Source organism: Gadus morhua, chromosome 6 (genome assembly GCF_902167405.1).
Source record: "Gadus morhua chromosome 6, gadMor3.0, whole genome shotgun sequence".
In the NCBI taxonomy this organism is placed as follows: Eukaryota; Metazoa; Chordata; class Actinopteri; order Gadiformes; family Gadidae; genus Gadus; species Gadus morhua.
In genome coordinates this window covers 23,107,999-23,134,542 of record NC_044053.1, presented here as the reverse complement: position 1 = coordinate 23,134,542, position 26,544 = coordinate 23,107,999, and the positions used below count along the sequence as shown (strand labels likewise).

At 45.8% G+C, this 26,544-nt stretch overlaps 4 protein-coding genes and 1 non-coding gene across 10 annotated transcripts in view; 1 reads left to right on the top strand and 4 right to left on the bottom strand.

Annotated features, from left to right (window-relative positions):
• Window positions 1-3,528: 3,528 nt before the first annotated feature.
• On the bottom strand, window positions 3,529-4,888 carry LOC115545462 (polyubiquitin). Of its 3 annotated transcripts, none has more exons than XM_030358653.1 (2): window positions 4,596-4,888; window positions 3,529-4,496 (listed from the first exon to the last, which is right to left on the bottom strand). In XM_030358653.1, exon 2 carries the CDS (start codon window positions 4,485-4,487, stop codon window positions 4,011-4,013), a length of 477 nt encoding a protein of 158 aa, XP_030214513.1. In that variant the 5' UTR covers window positions 4,488-4,496; window positions 4,596-4,888; the 3' UTR covers window positions 3,529-4,010. The 3 variants fall into 3 exon arrangements, with proteins under 3 accessions (XP_030214513.1, XP_030214515.1, XP_030214514.1); XM_030358655.1 differs by having other exon boundaries at window positions 3,529-4,517; window positions 4,596-4,841; XM_030358654.1 differs by having other exon boundaries at window positions 3,529-4,499; window positions 4,596-4,837.
• Window positions 4,889-6,148: 1,260 nt separating this feature from the next.
• On the bottom strand, window positions 6,149-7,288 carry LOC115545460 (polyubiquitin). Of its 2 annotated transcripts, none has more exons than XM_030358647.1 (2): window positions 7,036-7,288; window positions 6,149-6,932 (listed from the first exon to the last, which is right to left on the bottom strand). In XM_030358647.1, exons 1-2 carry the CDS (start codon window positions 7,198-7,200, stop codon window positions 6,444-6,446), a joined length of 654 nt encoding a protein of 217 aa, XP_030214507.1. In that variant the 5' UTR covers window positions 7,201-7,288; the 3' UTR covers window positions 6,149-6,443. The 2 variants fall into 2 exon arrangements, with proteins under 2 accessions (XP_030214507.1, XP_030214508.1); XM_030358648.1 differs by having other exon boundaries at window positions 6,149-6,929; window positions 7,036-7,193.
• A 620-nt stretch (window positions 7,289-7,908) lies between these two features.
• gatc (glutamyl-tRNA amidotransferase subunit C) lies at window positions 7,909-9,847 on the bottom strand. Of its 3 annotated transcripts, none has more exons than XM_030358650.1 (5): window positions 9,524-9,847; window positions 9,404-9,454; window positions 9,213-9,313; window positions 8,340-8,443; window positions 7,909-8,181 (listed from the first exon to the last, which is right to left on the bottom strand). In XM_030358650.1, exons 1-5 carry the CDS (start codon window positions 9,722-9,724, stop codon window positions 8,120-8,122), a joined length of 519 nt encoding a protein of 172 aa, XP_030214510.1. In that variant the 5' UTR covers window positions 9,725-9,847; the 3' UTR covers window positions 7,909-8,119. The 3 variants fall into 3 exon arrangements, with proteins under 3 accessions (XP_030214510.1, XP_030214509.1, XP_030214512.1); XM_030358649.1 differs by having other exon boundaries at window positions 9,144-9,313; window positions 9,524-9,845; XM_030358652.1 differs by lacking the exon at window positions 8,340-8,443 and having other exon boundaries at window positions 9,144-9,313.
• Window positions 9,848-9,918: 71 nt separating this feature from the next.
• trnak-uuu (transfer RNA lysine (anticodon UUU)) lies at window positions 9,919-9,991 on the top strand. The gene has a single exon. It is a non-coding gene; the product is annotated as a tRNA-Lys (tRNA).
• Window positions 9,992-11,429: 1,438 nt separating this feature from the next.
• sgsm1a (small G protein signaling modulator 1a) overlaps window positions 11,430-26,544 on the bottom strand; it is a 56,414-nt gene continuing 41,299 nt past the window's right edge. Inside the window, exons 14-24 of the mRNA XM_030358196.1 lie at window positions 24,137-24,201; window positions 22,132-22,277; window positions 20,563-20,691; window positions 20,040-20,219; window positions 18,691-18,762; window positions 16,353-16,477; window positions 16,127-16,209; window positions 15,890-15,999; window positions 15,667-15,763; window positions 14,985-15,152; window positions 11,430-14,447 (exon numbers count right to left, since the gene is read on the bottom strand). Coding sequence (XP_030214056.1) covers window positions 14,359-14,447; window positions 14,985-15,152; window positions 15,667-15,763; window positions 15,890-15,999; window positions 16,127-16,209; window positions 16,353-16,477; window positions 18,691-18,762; window positions 20,040-20,219; window positions 20,563-20,691; window positions 22,132-22,277; window positions 24,137-24,201 — 1,264 coding nt within the window. The 3' untranslated portion in view covers window positions 11,430-14,358. The remainder of the gene's footprint in view (window positions 14,448-14,984; window positions 15,153-15,666; window positions 15,764-15,889; window positions 16,000-16,126; window positions 16,210-16,352; window positions 16,478-18,690; window positions 18,763-20,039; window positions 20,220-20,562; window positions 20,692-22,131; window positions 22,278-24,136; window positions 24,202-26,544) is intronic.

The window sequence follows — 26,544 nt, the reverse complement described above, 5'->3', positions numbered from 1 at the left end:
TGTCTCGCGGCGGACCCCGCCGCGACGAGTGGCGGTTACATCCCGACATTGTCAGACTGATCTGGCAGAGGTTCGGGACGGCTCAGGTGAACCTGTTCGCGTGCAGGCAGAACACACACTGCAGGTGCTGGTTCTCTCTGAACCCTCGGGATCTTCCTCCGTTGGGGGTGGATGTGTTGGCGCAAACACCTTGGCCGCGGGTTCTCTTGTATGTGTTTCCTCCGCTCCAGCGGATCCTTCCTCTTCTGGAACGGGTCAGACAGGAGAGATTGTCCCTGATTATAGTGGCTCCGGAGAACCGCTCAGCTCTGTGGTTTCCAGAGCTGGCGGCGCTCTCACGGACGGCACCGTGGCCGGTACTGTTCAGACTGGAAGCGCTTCACAGGCCCATGGTGGGCGGTGCACCACCCGCCTGATGTATCGGGACGGCTGTTGGTCTGGCTCCTGAGAGGTTGATCCTGCAGGGCAAAGGTTTGCCTGAAGCGGTTGTCGACACTATCCAGGGTGCTCGTGCACCTTCTACTTCTTCCCTCTATGCGGCTAAGTGGTGCGCTTTCTCTGATTGGTGTGACAGGAACCACGCTGTCCCATCCCATTGCGAGGTGGGAAGCGTGTTTGCTTTTTCCACTATCAAGGTCTATGCGGCAGCTGTTTCGGCTGGCCATGCGGGCTGTGATGGTTGACCGATCTTAAGCCGTCCACTGGTCAAGAGGTTCTTGCGTGGGGCTAGACGGGTTAGTCCTGTTTCGCGCTTACACCACACTGGGATCTCCCCACTGTGTTGCGCGGGTTTTCCAGGGACCCTGTCGAGCCTCTATCTCAGGCCCCTTTGGATGCCCTGTCCTTTAAAACGGCGATCTTATTGGCTTTGGTTTCTGCCAAGCGGGCCTGTGACAGAGGCTCGAAAGGGTCCCTTCTGTCTGTCAGCCCGTGTTGCTTGTTGCTCAACGAGGACAGCTCCTTTGCGCTGCTCAGACCTAATCCTGCGTTCCTCCCTAAGAACATTAATAGTTCTTTCCGGTCGAGAGATATTGTGCTTAAGGCTTTTCACCCCCCGCCTCATTCTAGTGAGGCGGAGGCGGAGTTGCATCTCCTGTGCCCGGTGCGGGCGCTGGCTATGTATGTGAAACGCTCGGCCACGTTCCGCTCCACACAACAGTTGTTTGTGTGTTATTGCGACGCTAGCAGGGGCCGCGCTCTCTCTAAACAGTGGTTTTCTCGCTGGATATGTGAGGGTGTTTGCTTAGCCTACGCTCGGCAGGGCTTAGCGCCACCATTGGGCGTTACAGCTCACACGACACGGCGCGTGGCCGCTTCAACGGCTCTACTCAGAGGCGTTCCGGTGGAAGACATTTGCGCGGCTGCTTCTTGGTCTTTCCCCGGCCCCTTTGTCAGTTTTTACATGTTAGACATGTCCAGGGGCTCACTCGGCAACTCTGTGTTGGAGTCCGGTGCCCCTTCTACGGCTTAAGAATGAAGGCATGTTCTTTTAAGCAGCATCGTTGAAATTCCTCTCGCGGATGGCGAGTTGGACTGGACTGCCAGTATTTCTCTCCCGCTGTTTTTTCAAATGGAAAGCGGAGTAGAGAGGTTCCTATTGGCTCGCCGATTGACGAGTTGGTTTTGTCTGCCAGTGTTACGGCTCCAGGATGTTAGCTGGCTACGTCCAGGGGGGGAGTAGGGGAACCATAACACATGTTACGGTTAGACTGACTGGGAGAACAACAAAGCAGGGCACAACAGCAAACTAGGTACATAAGTGTATTTATTTGGCGAGCGTTCCAGCGTTATATGAGGTCACCATGCCCCCGACCCTCGATGTGGCTCTCCACGCGGCGGAACAGGCGGAGCGGGAGTTCTCCGACCAACCCAGCCTGAAGGGAGATGATTGCCAGGACCAGTCTGGTCCGACCAAGCACTGCTGCCGTCGTTGTGGTGCCCGGGTGGACGCGGCTGGGGCCGCCCTCTCCCGTGGCACAACGACAGTGGCTTCCCAGTCCGGGCAGGACGAGGAACGGGTCCGGAAACCCAGGCCACCGGACCTCAAGCCGGAGCAGTGTCGGCGGGTCAAGGACTGCGGGTGGACTGGACAGCGTCCAGCCCATCCCAACCGCCGGCATGGCCGGCGACGGGCCAGACGGCGGAGGGCGGAGGATGGGGTCCACGAACGGCCCCCCAGCGCCCCCCTACGGCAGAAACTGGTGGGGGCCCGATAGAGGTGGTCCCCGACCACACCCCCAGATCCACTGCGGACAGTTGGAGACGGGCGTCCCAACCAGGGAGGATGGCTGCACCGCAACGGGGCCGCCACTGGCAGGTGCCAAGGCGGCGGCGCCGGCCTCGAGGGTGGATGCTCTCTACTTTGTATCATTCACGTTTGCAAGATATTTTGAAAATCTAAGATTTAGAACTAACATAAATGCTTTTTAAATTTTTGTCATAAAGGTTCCAGCAGTTTTTATATCTGCTCAATGCGGCAATTCCTCACAGTAGTTGCGTTGCGCGACATGAACTGCAGCAACAACGTAGCCTATAGCAACAAAGGATCCCGAGTAGGCCTAGCACTAGGCATTATGCTGGCGGTCCTCTGCATAGAGACGGAAAATAAGAAAAAGAAGAAAAGATTGCGGACTCGTTCTTGAGTTTAAAATGCAGGGACGTTGCTGCCGCCACATTTCCACCAAAGTTGTCATATTATATTGCTCCATTTTGGTAAACACTGCGCGTGAGCTCCAGCTGTTCGCGGGCTTCCCTCACGCAACTGGGGGCGTGGTTCCCTCATGTCAACAATGGATACGTCATGCATTCCCCAAAAAATTCTGACATGCCAAACTTTTCGTCTCGGGGTTCTCGAACGTCGCAGACGAAAACATTGCAGATTGCAAGCATGTCACATTGCAAGAACTCGTCTCGTCGCCGACCCGTCAAAATCGTGTACGATTCGCAAATTTGTCTGCGACGAAAGAATCGGGACAAAATCGGGCTGAATCGTGTGCGATTTGATTTCCTCCTTCATGATCACGATTGTGATCATGAAGGAGGAGTCACGTTAGGAGTAACCAGCAGAATAGCCTATATTGTGTTTGTGATCATGAAGGAGGAGTAACCAACAGTATATTGTGTTATCATGAAGGAGGAGTAATCAGCAGTATATTGTGTTTGTGATCATGAAGGAGGAGTAACCAACAGTTGGCCTATATTGTGTTATCATGAAGGAGGAGTAACCAACAGTATGTTGTGTTTGTGATCATGTTCATGATATTGGAGCTCAGACTTCATTTTCATTTTCTTCATTTTCACATAATTCTACTCTCAATCTCATCGGATTGATTCAGCATTAAAGGCACTATAGGCTATATGTAATCAGAGATTATAGTTTGTGCCCTTATATACTCTTTAATCCCCTTTCCTTGAAGCTTAATCGTTTGGAGAACGTCCAAGTATTGTCAAATGTTACAGCTAACCAAACAGCTACAAAGTATATTGAGAATACTTTTTTTATATCAGGTCACAAGAATGAGTCACACAGAAAATGAATGTGGTTTTATACAGTATATCGTTGCGAGGCGAATCTTTGGTCTGAGATGGGCTTAAAACAACACACAATTTAAAAACAATATTTATGATTTAATTTATTTTTCAATAAATTCAGTTATTCATTTGACAGTGGAACAGTGTAAACTTTGAAGTGGTATAAACAGTGGCATATAGGCCTACAACTATAGGCCCTAGCGTCTAACGGTCTAGCTAAACGTAACCTCATTTTTTAAAAAGTTCATATAGGCTAATCTGATTTTTATTATCAGATTATATGAGGTTCTACAAATATGTTGAATTTAAGGCAGTTAAGTGCTTTTAATGCAACTGTCTGTATGAACCTGTTTCTGTTTTCATTCACAAATGTAAATAAACTCAACAAACAATCAGGGACAAACAAACACATTCGTGCAGATCTCTCTTTTTGAGTCGTCTCCTGTCTAGTCTCTCGAGTCCTAACCGCCTCTCGAGTCCTATCCGCCTCTCAGCCGTCCGTTTAGGAAGATGGTGCTGCCCTCTTTCACATTATAGGACTCCAGTGTACGACTTCCGTCGTCCATCTGCTTGGATTCATGCGTCAGCCTTTGTTGGTCCTCGGCCACCTTCTCCCGCTGTTTCACCTTGAGCTTGAAGCCCGCCACCGTCTCCCCAGGTCGGACGGTGTAGGCGTTAGTCTGGCCGTTCAGCGTTCTCAGGAACACTTGGATGTTAGTGGGCTCCTTGGCCAGCACGAAGATATTGGCGCCGGGTGACACGCCATAGGCACTCAGAGATGTCACGGGATTGTCGAGAATTATTTTGTCCCCGTCGTTGTCGTAGAAAAGCTTCTGACTCTCCGGAGAGAGTCGAGACCTTTGAGAGAGGAGATCTTTCAGCGAGCCCACGGTGGTCCCTGGAGCCACGGTGAGAGGGTGAGACTCCCCGTTAAGAAGAGTGATTGTGATGTCCATGACCAACTGCTGCTGGGGAGGAAATAAAAACTATTTAGACTTATTTGCAATTTGTAGCCCTTCTAATCATACTATATAAGTAGGCTAATAACATACACTTGAACTTACCTCAAAGTCTCTGAGCTGGATGATGGGTGTGTGCTACTTGGTGATAAACGTATGTTCTCCATGTCAGCAGTGATCCTGTGGGAATATAAAGCCTCGACTAGTTTCGTTTTCCAAACGACTTCAGTTTCGTTTGTCCATCGAATATTCGAGAAATAGGAAGAAACCTATTGCTTGTATTGGGTGGTGTTCATGCAATACCGGAGTAATCGCGAATATCAACAACATGGATCAGGATCCTACTGTTTTCGTTAAAAAAAACACTTCAATCCACTTCCTACTCTCTTTTTCAGACGTCTGGTGGTCATTTGTAATGGATTTCATAGCCGCCAGATGGCATTGAGAACTCTGCAATAAGGACATTTTACAGATGTTGAAAGTTACTCTGCCGTTTTCTCTTGGAATTCTATACAAAATCTTTTTTTGGTGGATTTTAGTCCAACAATTATGTGATGAACTTAAAGGGCTGTTTCTTTCTCCTGTATGACCATATAGGTCGCTGTAGAATAAATAAGTTGGCCTACATCTCGAAAATTCCCCAATATTGCCTCGTTATCAAGTCATTGTCCCGCTGTTAAACTATTTTAGGTTTATGTTTTTGTTTATGAATAAGTTTCGTTTAATTTAGTCATAAAAATAGACGGGTGCACCATCGAATGATTCATCCTATAAAGGTGCGGCACATTGACACACATTAATCGCCTCTGGGCACTTGAACTGGTGCTGTGCTAATTGATTGCAATCGCCACTAGGGGAGGATACAGAACCTGAGCTCATAGCTCTAGCTTGTCTTTCTATGAGTAGTATGTTCCTGCAATACTGGAGGCTGCAGTTCCAGTTCTGTGACCCTAGTGCGATGGCTGATAGGCCTACATGAACTGCATTTCCAAAAAAAGAAAAAAAATCAAGGAAAATTCAAAGCCACAACACAAATGCAAATGCAGCAACACAAGGTCAAAAGCCACAACAAACAAATTAATTTAACCATCTCTATCTTATACCTAAACCTTAAATATTTCTAACCTAACCTGATACCCAAACTAAACACCTACCTAAATGTAACCACCTATAACCTAATACCTAAACTTAACCATGTCTAACCCGAGACCTAAACTAAACCATCTCTAACCTAATACCTCAACTTAACCATTTCTAACCTAGTAAACGTAACTATCTCTAACCGTATACTGGTATAAGAGATGAATAAGTAAAGGTATTAGGTTAGAGAAGGTTAAGTGAAGGTATTAGGCTAGAAATGGTTAGTTTAGGTCTAACCATCCTTAACCTTATGCCTAAACTAGCCATTTCAAACTTAACCATCTCTAACCAAATATGTAAACGTAACCATCTTACCAATACAATTACTTATTAATCATTGTCGACCTTCACCTGAGCGTAATTTGCTCAGTGATCGTTTTGTGGAGGACGTCCAAGTCAAATGTTAGGCCTACAGCTAACTAAACAACTACAAAGTAAATTGAGATTACTCAGGTCACAAGAATGGGTCGTACAGAAAATGAATGTGGTTTTAAAAACAACACACAATTTGAACCCAATATTTATGATTGAATTTATTATTACATAAGTTCAGATATTCAATAATTGACAGTGGAATCATTAAAGTGGCATAAACAGTGCCAGATACAACTATAGCATAATGGTCTAGCTAAAACTCAGCATATATATTTTTTTATTCAAATATGGTGAACTTCAGGCAGTTAAGTGCATTTAATGTAACTGTGGGTGAACATGTATGCATTCTGAGGTTAAATAATCTAAACAAAGAATAAGGGATTCAGCAATCACATTCTTGCAAATCATCACTCTTTTTGAGTCCTCTCCTCTCGAGTCCTAGCCGCCTCTCAGCCGTCCGTTAAGGTAGATGGTGCTGCCCTCTTTCACATTATAGGACTCCAGTGTACGACTTCCGTCGTCCATCTGCTTGGATTCATGCATCAGCCTTTGTTGGTCCTCGGCCACCTTCTCCCGCTGTTTCACCTTGAGCTTGAAGCCCGCCACCGTCTCCCCAGGTCGGACGGTGTAGGTGTGAATCTGGCCGTTCACCGTTGTCAGGAACACTTGGATATTAGCGGGCTCCTTGGCCAGCACGAAGATATTGGCACCGGGTGACACACCATAGGCACTCAGAGATGACATGGTATCGTCGAGAATTATTTTCTCCCCGTCGTTGTCGTAGAAAAGCTTCTGACTCTCCGGAGAGAGTCGAGACCTTTGAGAGAGGAGGTCTTTCAGCGAGCCCACGGTGGTCCCTGGAGCCACGGTAAGAGGGTGAGACTCCCCGTTAAGAAGAGTGATTGTGATGTCCATGACCAACTGCTGCTGGGGAGATGTAAATAAAAGCATGTTAGAGTCATTTTCAAATTGGCAACCCTGCTAATCATATTTAATACACTAAAATAGCATAGCCTACATTTGAACTTACTCTGGTTAAAGTCTTTGAAGAGCAGTATGATGAATGTGTACGACTCGGTGAGAAACTTGTTTCCTCCACATCAGCTGTTGCTTTGGGTTTATAAAGCCTCCATGGTTTCGTTTTCCGACTTAGATCACCTGACGATCTGTTTCGTTTCACCGACAGTCGAGTCATAGACAGAAACCGATTGCTTCGTATTGATATGCGTCCGAGGATTCAGGATCACAAGTTCCAAGTACCCAGAGGCGATTCCTACGTTACAAATAGATTAGATATAATTTATAACGTGATGCGTGTCCGCGTGAGGCACGTTTATGGGATGAATCATTCTATGGTAGCCTACACCCAATATGAATAAATGAAACTTAATTTATGCATAGTCAAAAACAGAAACCGAAAATTGTCTAACAACATGAAAAGGAAGTTGATACTGAGGTAATATTGGGGTACTTTCTAGATCCTACTTATTTAGTCTACTGCGACCGATAGGCTGACAGGTGGACAACAAAAAGGAAATATATAATAACATAAACGTCTACTAAAATAATTGTGTTCATTCACAAAAACATATAGTAAGAATCCCAAGAAAAAGGACAGAGTAACTTTCCTTCAGCTACACATGTAATTACTCTAATGAGTGAATTTGTTACAGGACATAGAGGTTTAACATCTGAAAACCTGCACTTTGCAGTTAAGGGAATTAACTGCTGTTAATACCACCTCTGGTGGAAAAAATCTAAATTTATTTGCCGATATTCTAAACAATATTGAATGTTGTTCTATATTCAACCCGTACCTGCTTTGATATCCAAATGTCCCTTTTTATCTTAGTTCTCATTGCCATCTGTTGGCTATGCAAGGAATTACAAATGACAACCATTCTTCTGAAAAAGCAGTGGATTGATGTATTTAATAGAAAGAAATGCTGTCTTCAGAGCTAACAGGTGGGGATTGTATAATGGTGTGTGGCCAGAGTCTAACTGATGAACATTTATTAAATTGTCTGTGTAAACCATTCCATTGTCTAATGTATTACAATGTTATACACATACAAAGACCAGATATACATATATGAATAACATGTTCAGCTGAATCAAAACTCAGAGTGTTTCAACATGGACGCTCTCTCCTCCCGCCTTGGAAGTGGAATGTTTCCTGTGGACAAAAACAACAATAAGCTTAGAAAAAAAGCAATTTCTGATAACAAAGGAAACTCCCAAAGGCCTCATCGGTTGCTATGCAAGATAAACTAGGAAATATTGTGTCTTGTGCTGGACTAAATGTCGATTGGAAGTGGACGTTTTATTCCCTACCCGGAGGTGCAACAAAGTACTCCTCCACTGTGGTGTTTGAAAGTGGAAGCAGCTTCTCTGCACAGTCCCCTTCAGTGACTGTATCGCCTCTCAGGAAGAGCTGCCTGAGAATCACATCAGGTTCAAAGTGACGGAGAGGAAACACATTCACCTCCGTCAGCCTTTTCAGACACATGACAAATTTGTGGATACTCTTCGGTATTCCTTAGGTATTTAATGTGTATATGAATACATGTATTTATTTAGCAGATGCTGGTACTCAAGGTGACTTGAGTACCAGCAATCTCTTGAGACCTGAATAGACCAAAGTCTCCATTGGAGCAGGCAGTGCAACACATTGCCAAACTGCTCTTAATTGAAGTCATCAGATCTGCATGCTCATAAGGGAAAACATCCAGAAACCCATTCAGTTAAAAGGCTGTAGGGTACCCTACAGCTCTACAGATCTTTTCAGCCAAACGTTTAAGTCTCTTTGAGCACCAGCATCTGCTAAATAAATACAAGCTCAGGAGGTAGAGCGGGTTGGCTGGTAAGGTAACCAGCGTGTCGAGGTTGCCCTGAGCAAAGAACCTCACCCTAATTGCTCCTGACGAGCTGGCTGTCGCCCTGAAGGGGTTGACACCTCCGTCGATGTTTGAATATGTGAATGAATATTGGTAAGTCGCTTTGGATAAAAGCATCAGCAAAATTCCCTAAATGTAAATGTAATCATTCAATAATGACTGCTTAAATCATATTGGCTAATGCATGTGCTGTGTCATGGACCGGTTATTAGAGTATTCCTAGCAGAATAGTCCATTATACCCGTGTTCCAGGACTGAATCCATGGGCTCTACTCCAGTTGTATCCACCATATTAAGATGATCCGCAAACCGTATGGCTCTCTCCAGGCAGACCAGACCCTCTTTGGTGCGGAAGTCAACCAGGGCTAGTCTCTCCAGTTTGTCCACCAAGTCGGACGAGACTTGTGGCAACTTGAAACAAATAACGTATGTTTTAGATTTCTTTTCAATTTTATGTCAAGTATGGTGGTGTATACAAGATCATGACAGTTAGTTGGTTACCGATGGGATCCGGTCTTCTCCCAGGGGTTCCCACGTTGGGACCTTTGGTACCTAAATCAGGGACAACGTTAGATGGTGATACACTGGGCATTAAACATTGAACTCCAGCAACTGGATTACCTTTGAGTTGTGTTTATTAGAACTGTACAACCGTGCGACCGTTACTGGTCGACTCGGTGTGTTTCTTGTTTTCCTCAAGGTCTTCACGTTTGTTGACAACATATTGTCGGTTCTGGAAGCATAATAATAACGGCATAATAAGGGCAGTATTATGTTCAACTGCACTCTGCGTCGTCCATATATTTGATGAATCCCAAGCATATTCAGTAAAACTGTCTGACTTATGGTTGATAATGTAGCTCAACGTTGAGTAACCTACATTTATAGCAACAAATGCTACTAGCAAATGCTATTAGCTAACGCTGAAAACAACGTAGCGATACGTAGAGTGGAGGTGGAGCCTATTCAATTCACCAATAGTTTATTTTGTAACAGCATACTGGACTACTTTGAGCGCCCGGATAGCTCAGTCGGTAGAGCATCAGACTTTTAATCTGAGGGTCCAGGGTTCAAGTCCCTGTTCGGGCGGACTTTTTTTTTCAAAAACGAATTTTCTCCGACGATTATTAGACCTATGATATTCCGTTTATAGCGTGAAATCATGTATTAAGTAGGCTAGATGAGGCTTATGATAGGAGCAAAACCTTATAAAATATGTATCCATTTGTTCCATTTCCCGTTGTCTGTTAAACATATTTCAAGGCAAGTGATTGTCGGTTTGAATTTCTAAAAAAATGTCATATTAAGTACTCTTGTTTATACTGAAATAACAAACTTTATTTCAGATTGTCTTATTTTGAGAAAAGTCAACCAATCGGGCCTCAGCAAGATTTGCTTATCAGCCTTGATCCGTTGAGTCTTTTAAACAATATATCCACCCGAACAGGGACTTGAACCCAGGCCACGACCATAAAATTTATAGTCTGATGCTCTACCGACTTAATTCTATGGGGGTCTCATATCACTTTGTTGAGCATTACTTATGAAAAAGGGATGCTTGTAGGTTATGACTCCATGCTTCTCAATATAGAGCAACCTTTCGACGTAGACTCAGCACAGGAGGTAGAGCAGATGTCTTGTAGCCGATAGGTTGCTAGTTCGATCCCTAGCTGAATGCTGATGAGTCCCTGAGCAAGACACTAAACCCTTACTGCACCTGTCATAGTGGAAAGTCTTTCAGGAAAGGTGACAGCCAGCTCGGCTGTCACCTTTCCTGAATGACTGTCGTCGCTGTGTCATTGTGTGTATTAACCAATGTTAGTCGCTTGCTAAGAGCCCTAATTGTAAAATAACAATTCAACAATATCATCCCTCCTTATTGAAACATAAAGGCCAATCAAAACAGGTTGTTAGAAGATTAGCATTTTTTGATGAAGACGGTTGTGTAGGATGAAGCTGGAGATCCGCGAGCCAGAGAGCTGTACAGAATGTCCAAAGTCCCTCAGAGATGGTGAGGAGCAACATTGTGAAAGGACAAAGATCTTCTAACCCCACACAAGCACTTATTCATGAACCATTTATTGTAATCCACCAGGGAAAGGTAAATTTGTACTTTAAAAGATTTTCTTCCGTGAATTAATTTCAGCACGTAGAGCTGGTTGAATTATGAAGGCATGAAGGAACTAAGAGATTGTTGGAAACGCAAGTTATAGGCTGTAACTAGTTGGGTAGGGTTTTGTGTGTGTGTCCCTGCATGCGAGACCAAATTCCCCCCCAGAATATGGAAGCTGGCGCTGACCCTGCAAAAACAAAAGCCTTCTCTTTTGTTTTCAGATCATTGATATTTTGCCTTTTAAAACAGCAGACTCTTTGATTAATAGCTTATTATACATACCCTTAGCTGTAAAGGCAGCATGGAAAAACAATACAACATACATCGCAATTAATCTTCATTGCACGTGAGCATTATTCCTTTCTATTAGAATATGTGATTGTGGAAGGAACTCTCTTAAAAAAAAGACCTGAATCATTTTATAAAAACATATACCATTTAATATGCCATTTTAAAGATAATTTGTTTTACCACAAACATTCAGAACTAAACACCAGCAAGGTTATAGTTTTACAAACAAAAGCAGCAGTTGAATGAATAAATAAACACCTAGATGTTAGCAAATCATTTCATTTTACAAAAGAAATGCCTTTTTGGAAGGAACCACCGATATTAAACGCAATTAATCTCATCACATTCATGAAAACAACACTTGACACAATAAACGACTTGTGGCTAGACTATAAATATTCCTCAACGTTACATCAGCCGTTAAAGAGTGGAAAGCACGTCTACATTTCATTTAAAAAAGCTACTTCAGTGGGAAGGCACTCGCCCTAAACCATAGCAGCATCCCATCTTCTGTCTTTTTGTTTAAGGTTTCTGTTCTTAGCTTTAAAAACAAGTTTGGCCTATGTGTAATGTGCAGAGGAAACCACCTGCCAATCAACCGTGGTCAACGTCGCGTACACATTACATTTTTGCAAATAGTTCTCTTCATGGTTCTCTGATATTTCACATGTTTCTTTTGTAATATCTGTGATAAGAAAAATAGTGTCATAAGTTATCTGAGACAACATGATTTCATTCCTTCTCATCTAGTTCCCACATTTACTGTGTATGCCGATAACAATAATAATAATCACACAATTATAATAATATCATATAATAATAATAATAACTATATAAATGAATGAAATGCAGTGTTTCCTTTACGATGTTTCCAGCAGCAGTGCTCTGGTTTCTGTAGTTGCACTATGTCGTGTGGTCGGGCCCACAGAGCTTTAGATGGATCTCCGATGGAGCCATTAGTGCTGGGCTGCATTCCAACAGCCACCATCTCATGTGTTTTAGATGGATCCCCGATGGAGCCAGTAATGCTGGGCTGCATTCCAACAGCCACCATCTCATGTGTTTTGCTCAAAATGTAACCTACTAGGAAAGCATGCAAGTGCACTATGCGCACAACCACATTCTTTTGGCATTATATAATCAAATGCAGTTATAAGTTAGCAACTCGTAGCCATCCCTCCTTCTGGGTTTCATAATACTGTTGCTTCTGTTTTATACAATCTTATATGGAGGCTACTTATTATTAAAACCTACTTTTAGTCTATGTCCATTCCTACCATAATTCGACCATTAGTGTCATCATGCATTTTTTTCTTCTTCTAGCTCCTAGAATACTATTTTGCCATCAGTATTTTCCACCAATGCCATAATGAGGATGTAACGATTGAGCAGGGTGCAGTTGGGGGCACCCATGATATTAAATAAAGCAAATTGCATTTGGGGCGCCCAACATAATTTCTAATAAAAACAAATGCAGGGTTGACTGTAGTCCATCCGCTGTGCTGGGCCACTGCTGGATGCATGTAGGGAAACACTGAATTAAAGTCACAAAGAATGCCAGCAGCACTACAATAGAAACGTCATAAAATGATTGCCCTGATGTTGAATAAAAATGACAAAATAATAGAGCTGTCAAAATGTCCTCCTAATAGCTCTGTACAGAGATGACTAATTCACTTTGATATCAATGTAGTTATCTATGGGTCATAACTTTAGTTCCTGTCATCTTCATAACCTCATTTTCTATTCTTTTTTTTGGGTGGGGGGGGGAGGGGTTACAATCCAATTCACACACAACATACACAGACATACTATTGGCGATAGGCAAGGGTGGGGCACAATGAGAACACAGAGTATCAGTAGTTACTGTATGTTAATACAACCTTACCATGTCACTCTTTCAACATTGCTAGCATTATAACCAGAAGTCACGACTGCAGTGGAAAAGGTACAAACTGCAGCTTTAAATAGGACGCACAGGATCTCTCTGCACTGGATCATAACCACAGGAATTGGGTTATTTTAAACTATGTCTGTATTTAAGATGAAATGGGTTCTGAAATATAGAAATTATGTGGTCATTGAAACAGTGTCTGCAGGTCTCACGTATAATTAGGATAATCTGGTGATTTAGTAAAACTTCTTCTTCAGTACCTTATATTAAAATAGTTCTAAATACATATTTGAATCATGTACCGTTTTCTTCATTAATAAAGACATTAGTTGACAAGTATCCATTTGGTTAAAAAATGTGCAACCAAAACTCTAATTATTTAAAAGAAAAAATATAATTTACTAAGGTAAACATCGACACTCAACAGACAACATTTTTCAGACAAAAGATATTTGGATCTAGAATTAGCGACAGAAGAATTACACATTTATACACCAGCTGACATCACATACAGGAGCAACCTGACTGTATACTGTGTGTGTTTCTGTATGTGTATATGTGTGTTTATGTGTGTGTATGTATGTGTGTGTGTGCGTGTGCGTGTGCGTGTGTGTGTGTGTGTGTGTGTGTGTGTGGGTGGTTGGGTCTGTGTGTGTGTGTTAGTGGGTGTGTGTGCGTTCTTGCATGTGTATGCTTGTGTGGCATCTCATTAAAGTTGCAATAAGTAACATTTAAACTAGCTTCAAATTTCAAATTACCTTGTCAATGCTGATCAATAGTGATTTCGATAATGTTATCAATAAAATCACATCCTTTATCTGATATAGTCTACAAGTAAAAATAGCTGGCCAAACCCGTACCTCTGTCTTTGTTTACTATAACATGTTTTCTTGTAAACAACGGGGCGTGTCTAATCTGATTATCGAATCTCCCAAAGCCCCCCCCACCCCCGGCCAGCCGAGCAACGCTGGGGCGCATCAGACAGTTGCAGAGCCAGTTAACGAAAGCGTGAACCGAAAACTGTTATGGAGTTTGTTTTTATTCTGAAAGACTCCTGCCTACTTACTGGGAAGAGCTCAATCTTACACATTGCGACTTTAAATTGCTGTGCTCTGTTGCTGCAAAAGCTAATACGTAACATCAAGGAGGAAAGGAGTTTCACTTGTTTTCAATGAGCATCTGAACCTTACACACTAGCTCTCGGGCCAGAGGCAGGACCTGCTTGATGTTGTGGTGCTCGGCCATTTCTGGAAACAAACAAAACAAGTGACTTGCTGTAAATGTATAAAGACATAAACAAACAAACAGCTAAACAAAAATTCAACAACACACAGATTATCTAGAGATTTGCAGTGAACAATGCTAATGTCTGTTTCCTGCAAAGTTATAGAACTTCGGAAATAGTATAGCAGTGTAAATAATAGTAAAAAAGTATGAAGCTCCTTTATTTTTCTTCCAGCTAGGCTAAACTCTAACAGCACAAGATGGCTGCATCCAAACGCACCGACTTGACGTTGTGGTAGTTTACATGGTGCATATAAGCCCTTTATATTACTGTACAGCGCAAGCAAATATTATGCTGTAATTCACTTCCTCCTGTATCGTATAAACGTCATAGCTTAAAAAATAAATATCCATGTTTCCATTTATGCTTGTGTCAACTGGGCAAGAACCCGAGCACGGTTTGGATACTGCATACCATGCTACTGAGACCGAAAGGATACACATACATTTAGTGCCCTGAAATAACAGTGGAGCTGAGGTTTGAAGCCCGGGGAACATACCGTTGAAGAACTTGATGATGTCGGTGAAGTCCATGTTGTTCTCCAGGATGATGTCCCGGTAGATCTCCACAAGCGCCAGGGCGATGAACAGGACGAAGTGACCCGAGGACGCGTACTTGGCCACCCAGATGGTCTCCCACACGGAAAACACATCGTCGTACACCAGCTCTGCAGGGACAAAGCATCAAGAGAACCCCAGTCATCTCCCGCCACCTGCTGTGTGAACCCCTCCCAGAAGATAGGATTCACAACAATCTTATTGTAACGATTTGTGACTCGTGTGAATATGTACTCGGTTCATAATTTCAAGATGCCTTTTTTGTTTTCATTGCATTCGATTCTGTAGACTCCTGGCGTATCTTCATCCATCTCATTTTACAATGCCGAGGTTGACTAGTGGTTGTGGACAATGCTGCTATTAATCCAGACATGCATGGTTTCACCAATGTGTTCGCTACTTATTCGGCCAAATACAGCTTTTGATACTTTATACTTCAGTTAACGCACGGAAGACACTTTAACTCCACAATATTATATGAATTTATAAGATGCTCCTGAGGGAGCTGTGAAACCGTGGAGAGTGAGATTTTAATCAAAATCGGTGCCCGGTCCTTGGAGAACGGCAATGGCTGTCTCTCAGTCTGGCATCAGGTCTACGGCGGGAGGAAACCTATCTGCCGACCTCTCTTGAAGTCCAGCAGGAACCAGCGGTAGCAGAAGTAGAAGTGGGTGTAGTCCCCGTTCTGGTGCATCAGCTCAAAGAGCTCAGAGTCCAGGATCTGGGAGGTACAGAGAGATAAAAGGCAGTGTGGTGAGTGTCACCCACATACATGCGACCACGACAGAGAGACGGCCCTGAGAGCACAAGAACCAGGACACCAGGTGTGGGGAACAGCGCTCTTCACCTGGATGAGGGAGCGCATGTTGGCGAAATGTGTGTCCATCGCGCCTCCGTGTGGGAAGTTGTGATTCATCCTCTTCATGAGCTGGGTGAAGCAGCTGAAGGCCATGGCCTCTGGCGAGCCGTAACAGCACAGGGTGGGTGGAGAAGAGACAGCCTCAGGTGTTGTGTCAATGCAAACGGTCGTCTGACAAGCCAGGTGTAAACACATGGTGGCACTGTAATGAAACTGTTGACTCACCGTCGTCCAGGATGACCAGGAGAGGAGCCAGCAGGTCACACATGCCCTGCACGTAGCCCACCTCCAGGTGGCGCCAGATATAACTGACAACAGGCACATTTAAGTTATTCCTCTATGTATTTGATAATGGATGGTTTGTTAGTAATAAGATTTAAAGGTTTCAATTGTTATGTAACTGCGAAACGTTGGGCAAAGCAATGCGGAAACCATTTTTATTTGTTTTTACCTGCACATGATGTTGCGCAGCTTGTCCAGGTTGGCGGGGCTGAAGTAAATGTAGTTGCGGTCGCAGCGCTGCACGTCCTTGTCAATGCGGTGCAGGTTCAGTGTGTACAGGTCCAGGAGCTCCTGCTGCAACACGGGTCAACACAGGGCCGGTCACTACACAGCTCACACCTAATCCAAGGCGCCTCCTGCCACCACACGGCTGCCATCCACCCACCATCAGCTCAGGGAAGTCCTGCTGCTGGAGTTCAACCCTTGAACTACGCTGTTAAATATAATCGGTTTGTTTCAATTCATATTTGATCAAATGGGGTAAACGCTCAGAAGTGTGTGAACTATAGACGGTGATGTTTTAAAGGTCCCATATTTTACCACCAGGTGTGGGTATGATTAGCCGTTACAAGGCGTTTTGAAAATCTGCCTCTTCTGACATCACAAGTGGGCGTGTCCACCTAGATCTGTGACGGATAGATGAGCAACGTTTGCTACAGTGCACTGGGTAGGCTGGTAGACTGACCATCTAGCACACATCTAGGTGGACGGGTCCACTTGGGATGTCGGAAGAGGCAGATTTTCAAAACGGCTTGTAGCGTCTTGAAGGACAGGGCGTAACGAAGGTGCACACGTACGGAGTAGGCGGGCTTGGATTCGACCGGGGAGGACACTTCATCCTCGGCCCCCTGGGTCTCGGCCGGGGGGTCGCAGGGGGGGTAGAGGCTCTCCCTCTGGGGCTCTTCAGACAGGGTGGACCGGGCTCCCTCTGGCCCGGCCTCCCCCCGCAGCTCCCCTGAGGAGGACCAGCCCTCACACCGGCCCTTCCCGTCCCACGGCCCCGTGGACACGCTGCCTTTGGGGATGTCCTCCATCTCTATGGCCGACGGGGACTCGGACTCCGAGTCGCTGGGAGCCCGGGGCCCCGGGGCGGGGCGGTAGGCCTCCGCTGGGCACGGCCCGGTCAGGAGGAGGCTCTTGAGTGCAGCAGGGATCTCCGCCTCCTCCGTCTCGCCTCCTGCGACGACCTCGTCTCCCTCGTCGGACACCAGCTCTCGCGGTGCCCAGCTGGCCTTTGCCTCTTTGGATTTGAACTCCCTCGTCTGTTCTGGCCCAGCGCCTTCTTCTCCTTCTGCGTTCCTGTCGGTGTCCCCCTGAGGCACTTGGCTGGCCGCGGCCTCGGACTGGGAGGCGTCCTTTGGTGGCGTGGGCTCTTGGCCCTCCCCCTCCACTGTGTCCGTGTGTCCGTCTGGAGCCTGCTCTGCCCCGGCCGCCCCCGGCTGCTCCCCTTCCCCTTCCGCCCGGGCCTCCACAACCCCCGGCGCTCCACGGCTCTTCCTCCGCTCAGAGGGCTTCTCCTCATCTCTGAGGTCTCCCGACGTGATGGGTGGGTGAACTGCCTGGGGGTCCCCAGGGGTCCCCCGCTCCGGAGGGGGGGCGGCGGCGGCCCGGGGCCCCTGGTCGGGCACGCAGGCGCTGTCCTCGGTGCTGAAGGAGACGTCCGACAGGCCCGAGGTGACGGAGAAGTTGCGGGAGGACGGGTGCCCGGAGTCGGGGGAGCTGACCCCGTTCTGGAGCACCCCGTTGGGGACCCGGGGGGCCTGCTTGGCCCCGGGGCCCTTGGTCTCCGCCTCGGCCTCGATCTGGTCCACCTCTTCCACCGACTCAAAGACCTGCAAGAACAAGTCAGAGGGGAGCGGGCTGCTGCAGGGGGGCAGGCGGGGGGCCGCGGGCCCCTCGGCGGAGCGCTGGCTCCACACACTTAGCGGACATGAAAGACTCATAGAGAGGGATGTGGAGGAAACTTAGAGAAGACGCTGCACAGCGCACGGCATGTTAAAGGTGACATCTTATACCACCAGGTAACAAGTGGGCGGGTCCACCTAGATGTATGACGGACAGATGAGCAACGTTTGCTACAGTCCACTGGGTAGGCTGGTAGACTGATTGTAGACTGATCATTTTTGTGTGCCGATTTCCAAAACGGCTTGTAACGGCTAATCTCACTCACACCTGGTAGTATAATATGTCACCTTTAAGCTGAATCATGCAATAAGCAAACCATAGAAATGAATGCACAAAGAAAATCCTAAAACTATTTCATGTATATATCAGATTTTGTACTCCTGTTATGTTAAAATCTAATTACAAACAGTTACAACTCGGCAATAAGCGCTGTAGAGCATCAAAGGCATTTCCTGCTATGGGCGCTAGAATCTTGTGTGTCCATGTGCAATCATTGCGAGGTGCATACCGCAATTACAACCTTATCCTGATCCTGCAGCCTATACTACGACATGACAAACAGCATGGAGGTATATCACACATCATCTCACAGGGTGTAATACCTGGGTGCTGCTGCTGGAGTCACTCTGCAGACGGGCCAGACTCTGCTGGTCAGAGCTGCAGCTCTGGGAAGACTGGAGGAGAGGCGGAATCACAATGACTTCATTACTCTGATTGGACCTCATTGGAACACTTCTTGTGCTGCATGCAGACTGCGCCAGACACTAGGGACACTCAGTAATAAAAAGTAGGGTGAAACCCTGAGCTCTCTGTCTAGCAATGTTCATGACGGCCTTATAATGAATCACATTAATCCACATGGTGTAATGGTCATGGTTTTTCAGGGTAAATCTTGACTCAATCACCAAATGAGATTGATAGGATTGGTTGATAGGAAGGATAAAGGATGAAACGTGTAAAGTGCTTAATCCACCGAAGAAACGCACTATACGAGGAACAATGGACTGGTGAGCATGGACGCATTACGTACTGTTCAACCTAGCCAGACGATGATTCTCTATGAGTGTTGAAATAAGATTGCAGAGTTGATTCTAGTGTCCTCCTCACCATCCACTCGCTGTCTTATTGAGAACTAGTTTGGTTTTTGGAATCGATTGCATCTCGATTCCAAAACGCTCTGAACAGTCACTCTAAGAGAATCCCTGCTTGATACGCGGCTCACACACAGCTGGGTCACTGGGATTGCTCGCATAAAAAGGACATATTCTGCTGGTGACTTATATTGTTGTCTTTTACCTTCCTGTATCAATCTTCTATTTTCAAAGCGCGGTGTGTGTCCCCATATCCTTACCCACATGTCTATAAACAATCAAACATTGTCACCTGAATTTCCCCATCAAAGTAGCAAGATCAGCCACATGGCCTAATCAATCTCAGCCTGCATTGTGATTGGACAGAACGCCAAGGAGACACAATAAGTGGTCTAGGTAGGCAGGTAGGATGTTTCAGATACAATTGCCCAGACACCCCCCTTGCTTTGTATTGGTTGACAACCTGTGATGTACGAGCAAAGAACGTGACTTGGCACCACCTCGATAACGGTCAAGACCCCTCACGTGTGTGTGTGTGTGTGTGTGTGTGTGTGTGTGTGTGTGTGTGTGTGTGTGTGTGTGTGTGTGTGTGTGTGTGTGTGTGTGTGTGTGTGTGTGTGTATGTATGTGTACGTGTGTGTGTGTGTGTAAACTGTGGTGGCTTGTTGTCAACATCACCACAGTTCCCTGATGTGTGCATGTGTGTGTGTGTCGGGGTACTTTGGTGGTGTTGACGGTTGTCAACACCATCAAACGGTTGTCAACACCACCACATTTCCCTGATGTGTTTGCGTGCGTGCGTGCGTGCGTGCGTGCGTGCGTGCGTGCATGCGTGCGTGCGTGCCGCCCCTGTTCCACACCTCGTTGCTGAGGGTGGAGTCGCGGTGCACAAGCGGCTGGCTGGAGCCGTCCACGCTGGCCCCGGAGCACTTGGCGATGGCGGCCGCGTGCTGCTCCTTCTCCCGCTCGCGCACGATGGCCTCGCAGCCCAGCCACTCGCCCATGGTCCGCTGGTAGCCCGCCTTCACCTGCTCGTCCACCTGGCCGCGCCGCAGAGAACATGTCCGTTAGGACGCAGCAGAGCGGGTCCACATGGGTTGTTGGTGTGTGTCTTGTTACTAGAAAGCTGCGGTCAAACCTAATAACCCCGCCCCATACAAAGTTTCCTTCCTCTCTGCTCCCTCCCTCCCTCCCTGTGTTTCTTCCGCCATTGGCAACGGTTGCATTCACGTGCCTGTTGTGGACCTAAACAATCAGTGAAGGGATGCCCTGATGAGGCAGGAGCGGCGTAAAATGGAACTAGTATCAAACAGATGCAAGCGCGCAGTCACAACAGATCTGCTCGGGGCATTTCACTCACTCGCTCAAAGGTCAAACACAAACCTCCTTCCTTTCAGGTTCGGACATTGAAAACTGGTAGTGACCCAGGAGGAAAGGCCACACTTCCTTCCTCAGCGACGGCTCCACACCCCCAAAGTAGACCAATCGGAGCAGCTCCTTCTCCTCATAGGCCTGTGGACGGCACACATGTTTTTAAGGGTCAAACAGGACTAGGCATGTTACGGTACATTTAGCAGCTACTGAAAGACTAGAAAATGTTTGGGTTTTGCCAATGCTAATGCTTCAATGAACTTAGAACCCATTAAATCATGCCATATTCTGAACACTTACAAAAAACATTTCTGGATAGAAAAAGGCAAAGAGACCTTATGCCCTGCCTGGTATCAAGACAGTTGCAAAGTGGACCTCCTGGCTCTCTAGGGATGCGGCCTACACCTGATTGTCTCAATCTTGGTCCGCTGCCTAGTGAGGAACACTGAAACCGTCTTTCATTAGTCTGTAAGAACACACACACACTCAGACACCCATGTGCATGGCGGAGGTTTGGTACTGGGTTAGGGCTACCAATTGATTTAACGATAATCACTAATGGATGTTCTACGGCTACTCTCAAGCCCTGACTAACAAAAAAAATCTACTGGTTAAGTGATTCATTATATTTAATAGCGGGAGCTTTGTATTGATCTTCTGCATCTGTGTCACACTTCATAATTTGCCAACAAGTTCTTCGTATTAGAGCCTTTTAAAAACCTATGGTGTTTGCATGTGCTTTGCACCTGAAATATAAAAAATAATTGTACCGTTAATATGAGATGAAATGTGGTAATAAATAGTGCTAATGTGGCGCTGATTTTGTAATTAAAGGCTTGTGTTTACCAGGCACACTCATCTGATTTGCAGTAGCCAACACTTAGAGGAGAGGACTCCACGATTGACAGAGGATTAGTCACGCCTCGCGCATACTGTTGCGTGTGACTAATAATGAGGCCATGATTAGCAGACGATGAATATGGATGAGAGTCAGAGGTGCAAGAAACGCAAGAGAGAGGAAGGGATGGAGAGAGAAGGGGGAGAGAAAGAGGGAGGGAGAGGACGTGGATGTTTACGGTTGCGTGTGGGTGCGTATGTCTGAGCATGTGTGTGTACAAGCATGTGTATTTGTATGTGTATGAGTATGTGTATTTGTATGTGTGTGTGTGTCTGTGTATGTCTGAGCATATGTGTGTGGATGCGTGTGTCTCTGAGTATGTCAGAGCATGTGTATGTGTGCATTTGTGCATGTGAGTTTGTATGTTTGTTTGAGTGTACGTGTTTGTGTGTAAATGTGTGTGCATGTGTGGGTGTGTATGTTTATGACTGTGTGTGTGTGTGTGAGTATGACTGTGTATGAGTGTTTATGTCTGCGTGTATGTGTGTGTGTATGATGGTATGTTTGACCACATGTATGAGTATGTGTATGACTGTGTGTGTGTGTGTGTGTGTGTGTGTGTGTGTGTGTGAGTGTGACTGTGTGTGTATATGACAGTGTGTGTGTGTGTTCAGTGGGCGTGAGAGGGGGTAGGTACTGGAGGCTCAGAGGTGGAGCGGTCGCGGGGGCGGTGCCAGACTCACGGTGCGGTCCTGCAGGAAGAGGCGCCACACGCGGGGGGTCAGGCCGGCGTTGGCGTCGGCGGGCGCGTCGGGCTCCACGATGGCGTGGTTCACCAGTGCCGAGAGGTGTGTCCTCACCGTGGACAGGTGGCGGCAGTACGCCAGCCCTGCACGCCACGCGCCCATCACAGTAACAAAGCTTTATTAGCACTTTGCATTCACGACCGATCAAGCATTCGGGGTCACCCATACACCTTCATGCTTTCTATTTAAAGTTACACTTTTATTCAACAGTTTTCAGCTGTGCTTACATAATTGCATAAGGGTTTTCTAATCATCAATTAGCCTTATAACACGATTGGCTAAACAATGTACCATCAGATCACAGGAGTGACGGTTGCTGGAAATGGGCCTCTGTACACCAATGTAGATATTCCATAAAAAATCTGCCGTCTCCTGTCATTTACCACATTAACAATGTCTAAACTGTATTTCTGATTCATTTAATGTTATTGTCCTTGAAAAAAACATTGCTTTTCTTTAAACAATAAGGACATTTCTAAGTGACCCCAAACTTTGGAACGGTAGTGTAAGTACTTATGCATTAAATAAAAGTGCTTTCAACACATACTGTTAACCGGTAGACTAATAAAACATGATGTGAGCGAGACATTAAAAACTATGAGCAATGTTAATTTGAAAGGTATAGGCTGAAAACTTATCAGGTGTTTCGGTTAATTTCCCCTCTGGGGAATAGTTCTTAGATGTCAAACTGAGCCCGATCTGTCTAAATGTATTTCTTTCTGCGTGATTCGCCCTGGCTGACATTATCCTCGTTGTTAATTATTCTGAGTTGACCAATGCTGTAGGAGTCTGCTTGCCAGGATTAGGCTAAAAAGGTCAACGTTTATCCATGGATCTTTAATGAGGCCTATTAAGCTTTTGTTCAAAGTCTCAGAAAAAGAATGATCGGGCAGGACTTTTCCAGTAAATAAAACCTCTTGATTATTCTTTTTTAAAGGTTAAAGGTTCTAATCCAAGAGAGCGGGGTGAAGACCAAAAAGCCTCTGGCGCAACTGGATAGATCGACAACGAATCAGAGCAACGGATTGGCGACACACGACCTGCAGCCATGTAGAGTGTTCATTGAAATGCCTGAACGGCGCTCCCATAGTGCGCAACTCTGTGCAGTCATCGTATCAAACTCGCCACGTATCAGATAAACGCTTGTGATGTGAGTGGCCAAACCCGGGGCGTGGGGTGGGGGCCACACGCATATGTCAGAGCAGATCAAAGCATGAGCTGGCAGGTTCGTCTGGTTCCCAGGCTCACCGAGCTGCGCATCTAAAGGGACAGTGGGCAGATCATGGTGGAACATGCTCATGTTTTTTGCCTCTATTCAGACTTTCTGGGGAGGAAATAGCAACAATCATCCAGAAAAACCCTGGGTTATATTATCAGTAACCCCTTCACATCCCTGTCCACGGGACATGTCTCTGAGGGCTGGGTAAGGACGATACCCCTTCACATCCCCCGGGACATGTCCGTGATGGGCTGGGTAAAGATGATACCCCTTCACATCCCTGTACCCGGGACAGGACCCTGATTGGCTGTGTAAAGATGATACCCCTTCACATCCTGAAGATTTTCTGGCAGCGAGTAAAAAGGCCGTTACTGGCTCAGAAAGACTATCCCACTGCTGGCCTCTTCGTCAGTATTGTGAAACACCTGCATCTTCTACAACAGATGATCTATTCCATATGACCATAATCCTGAGTCCAGATGAAAAAAGGTAGTTAAATTAAGCATTTAAGGGAGATTCTTCATAATTATTGTATCTGCGTGTCCCATGAGTGATTAAAATGATGCAAATTTTCCTTCCTCAATTTACTGATCATCCAATGACCTCATGTACGTTCCTTTGGTTATTTGATATCTTATTAGCTTTTTGCTGACTTTGTGTATAACGTGATACATTTTAAAATAAAGCAGAAGAAACGCTTGAAGGAACCAGAAGCAGACTTACAGCCGTAAAACGCCCGGGAGATGATCTGGTTCTTCATGTTGTCACACAGCAGCTTGAGAGGGGCCCTGAGGGACCATAACAACAGACATAAAACCGCTGTTTACTACCAATCCATACAATCCATGTACAAACTCACCCTTACCCAAGGATACACCATTACACAATACATCCTTACCTGAACATACAACATACAATAACCTCTATTTTTACCGTAAAACAAAAATACAATGGCTCTCTCTTCAACCTACATTAAAGGTACAATAACCCTCATTTCAATCTGCCACCAATTAAAAACACAACAAACATACAATTCTGCTCAATTCAAAATGCAACCCACATACAATAACACCAATTAAAAAAACAAAACACATTCAATAACGTGCAATACCGCTCATTTCCAAATACAACACACAGAGAATAAATCCCCTAGTCTCTAACATACGACTCACCAATGATTGAATGCTGTTTTTAATAGCATTGTTATTTTTCTATAGTGTAACATTGGCAAACAGCAGGCGAACACTCTGCAGTCTGTATGATGAATAGCGTGCATACTGCACACTACGACACAACCTGAATATCTCTGTTACCTAATTGATATCTAATTTGTCCTATTATTTGACTAATATGAATCATATGACTATGATAAGGCCCAGGATTTGGTTATGTTTTGTAGTGTCTTCATCATCTCCATACATCGATCACCCCACACCACGCTGTTCATTGACCAGCAGCACGGGACAATGGTTGTAGGACAGATGTAGACCCCGCTACCTCTGAAGGTGGTGCACGACACAGTCATTCTAGATTGACTGTCAATCTAGATTAAATGCGTCGTGCACCACCCCCTTCAATCTAGATTGACTCGCCTTCTTGACTAGAGAGAATCTTAAGTGCCAGCGCTGTCTAGTCATGTTCTTAACGTCTACGCAAGCGGTCATCAACCAATACAAAGGCAGCACAGCATACGAAACATCCTCATACTGTGCCTAAATTTTGCGCTAACTCTATGACTCTAATACTTTGCAATTCTACATGATTAAACGCGGCATTACCCAAAGCAATCAAAACCGGTGCACCTCAGTCAGCCCGTCTCCGCCCACTCTCCTACATGACGCCAACCCTTGATGTGGGGATAACTCGGAACCAGTATGTGGGTCACATGGCAAGCGGGAGTTCTCTAAACTGCCACCGTGCAGGCGGAGGTGACTGTGCGCTCGCTGTGCCTTTAATGTCAGGCGTTTCTCTAGCAGTCCTGAGTAGTAGATATTATGTACTGTTTGGGTCCATTCCGATCTGAACGCACTTCCGGTTGGGGAGGGTGGGGGTGGAGGGGGGTATCCCTATTCACAAGAGCCACTTCCTGTTTATGATTTATGACGGGTCATAAAATCCATTGTGTAGGGATGACAGGTGTAATTCCAGTGGTGAACCTGCAGGGGTCGCTGGGGTGCGGGATCTGTATAGACAGACACTTCCTGTTTATGTTTTATGGCGGGTCGTAAACATAGTATAAAAAGGGGGCGACGGCTGCTGTAGGGTCCCCGCATTCATCAAGTTGGCTGCAGTATTCTTTTCATTCGACATGGACTGCTCATCAGAAGAAACCCATAGATCAGATAGTCCTTATTGTTTGCATAGGGGCCCTCGTACCCCGTCGCCGCTGTCTTCCCCCGCCATGGACGACTCTGTGTCGAGCAATGAGGACATTGAAAACCAGATGCCTGATGGTATGTCCAACGCTAGTACGCCTGTGTCTAACTATGTCGATAGTTGTGGAGATGCGGTACTGCTTAATGCTCCACTCAAAAGAACGAGGCCTGTTTTAGGCTTGAGAGACCGGAGTGCCGGGGATTCATTCACCCACGTTGGCGAATACGGCTTGGAGTATGTAATATCATGGGTCGATGGCTGTGTTATTTTGAAAGTTAACGATTGTGCTACAGAGTGGCGGATGAACGTTCACGAGTGGAATTTTTTCTTGGAGAATTTATGCCCCATGCTAGACGGCGACGAGGGTACATGGCATGGGGGACCCCATGAATACCGTTGGACCTTTCAGTATGATCCGAGGATTCAACATCGTTTGGCATGCGCCTTTCAGTATGAATCGAGGATTCATCGCATGGATGCAAACTATCATACGAAGAGACCACAGGATTTCATTTTTTTCAGACGCGGTGTTGATACAGACGAGCTACCACAGTGCTATGATATGCATTGCATCGGTAGCTCTCCTCTACGCGCCAGTGTTTTAGAAGCTGCTGATTATTTTGATAATGTCTTTTTCATGCAGTGGGCTGATCTGTCTGCACTACGTGGAATTTTTGCAGAGATTGATTCTTTGGCTAAGACGAATGAAGAACCATGGAGCACAACTGATGATGAATGCCGAATGTGCCTGTTTG

Bases quoted from the DNA above. Each gene is read 5' to 3' on its own strand.
- gatc (XM_030358649.1), bottom strand. From the start codon at position 9,724: ATGCTTGGGATTCATCAAATATATGGACGACGCAGAGTGCAGTTGAAC. The intron at 9,314-9,403 runs GTAACCAACTAA...ATTTGTTTCAAG, and splicing joins GAGAAGACCGGATCCCATCG to TTGCCACAAGTCTCGTCCGA. The intron at 8,182-8,339 runs GTAGGGAATAAA...TTTTGTCCACAG, and splicing joins GTACTTTGTTGCACCTCCGG to GAAACATTCCACTTCCAAGG.
- LOC115545462 (XM_030358653.1), bottom strand. From the start codon at position 4,487: ATGGACATCACAATCACTCTTCTTAACGGGGAGTCTCACCCTCTCACC.
- LOC115545460 (XM_030358647.1), bottom strand. From the start codon at position 7,200: ATGACTCGACTGTCGGTGAAACGAAACAGATCGTCAGGTGATCTAAGT. The intron at 6,933-7,035 runs GTAAGTTCAAAT...ACATCTCCCCAG, and splicing joins CTTCAAAGACTTTAACCAGA to CAGCAGTTGGTCATGGACAT.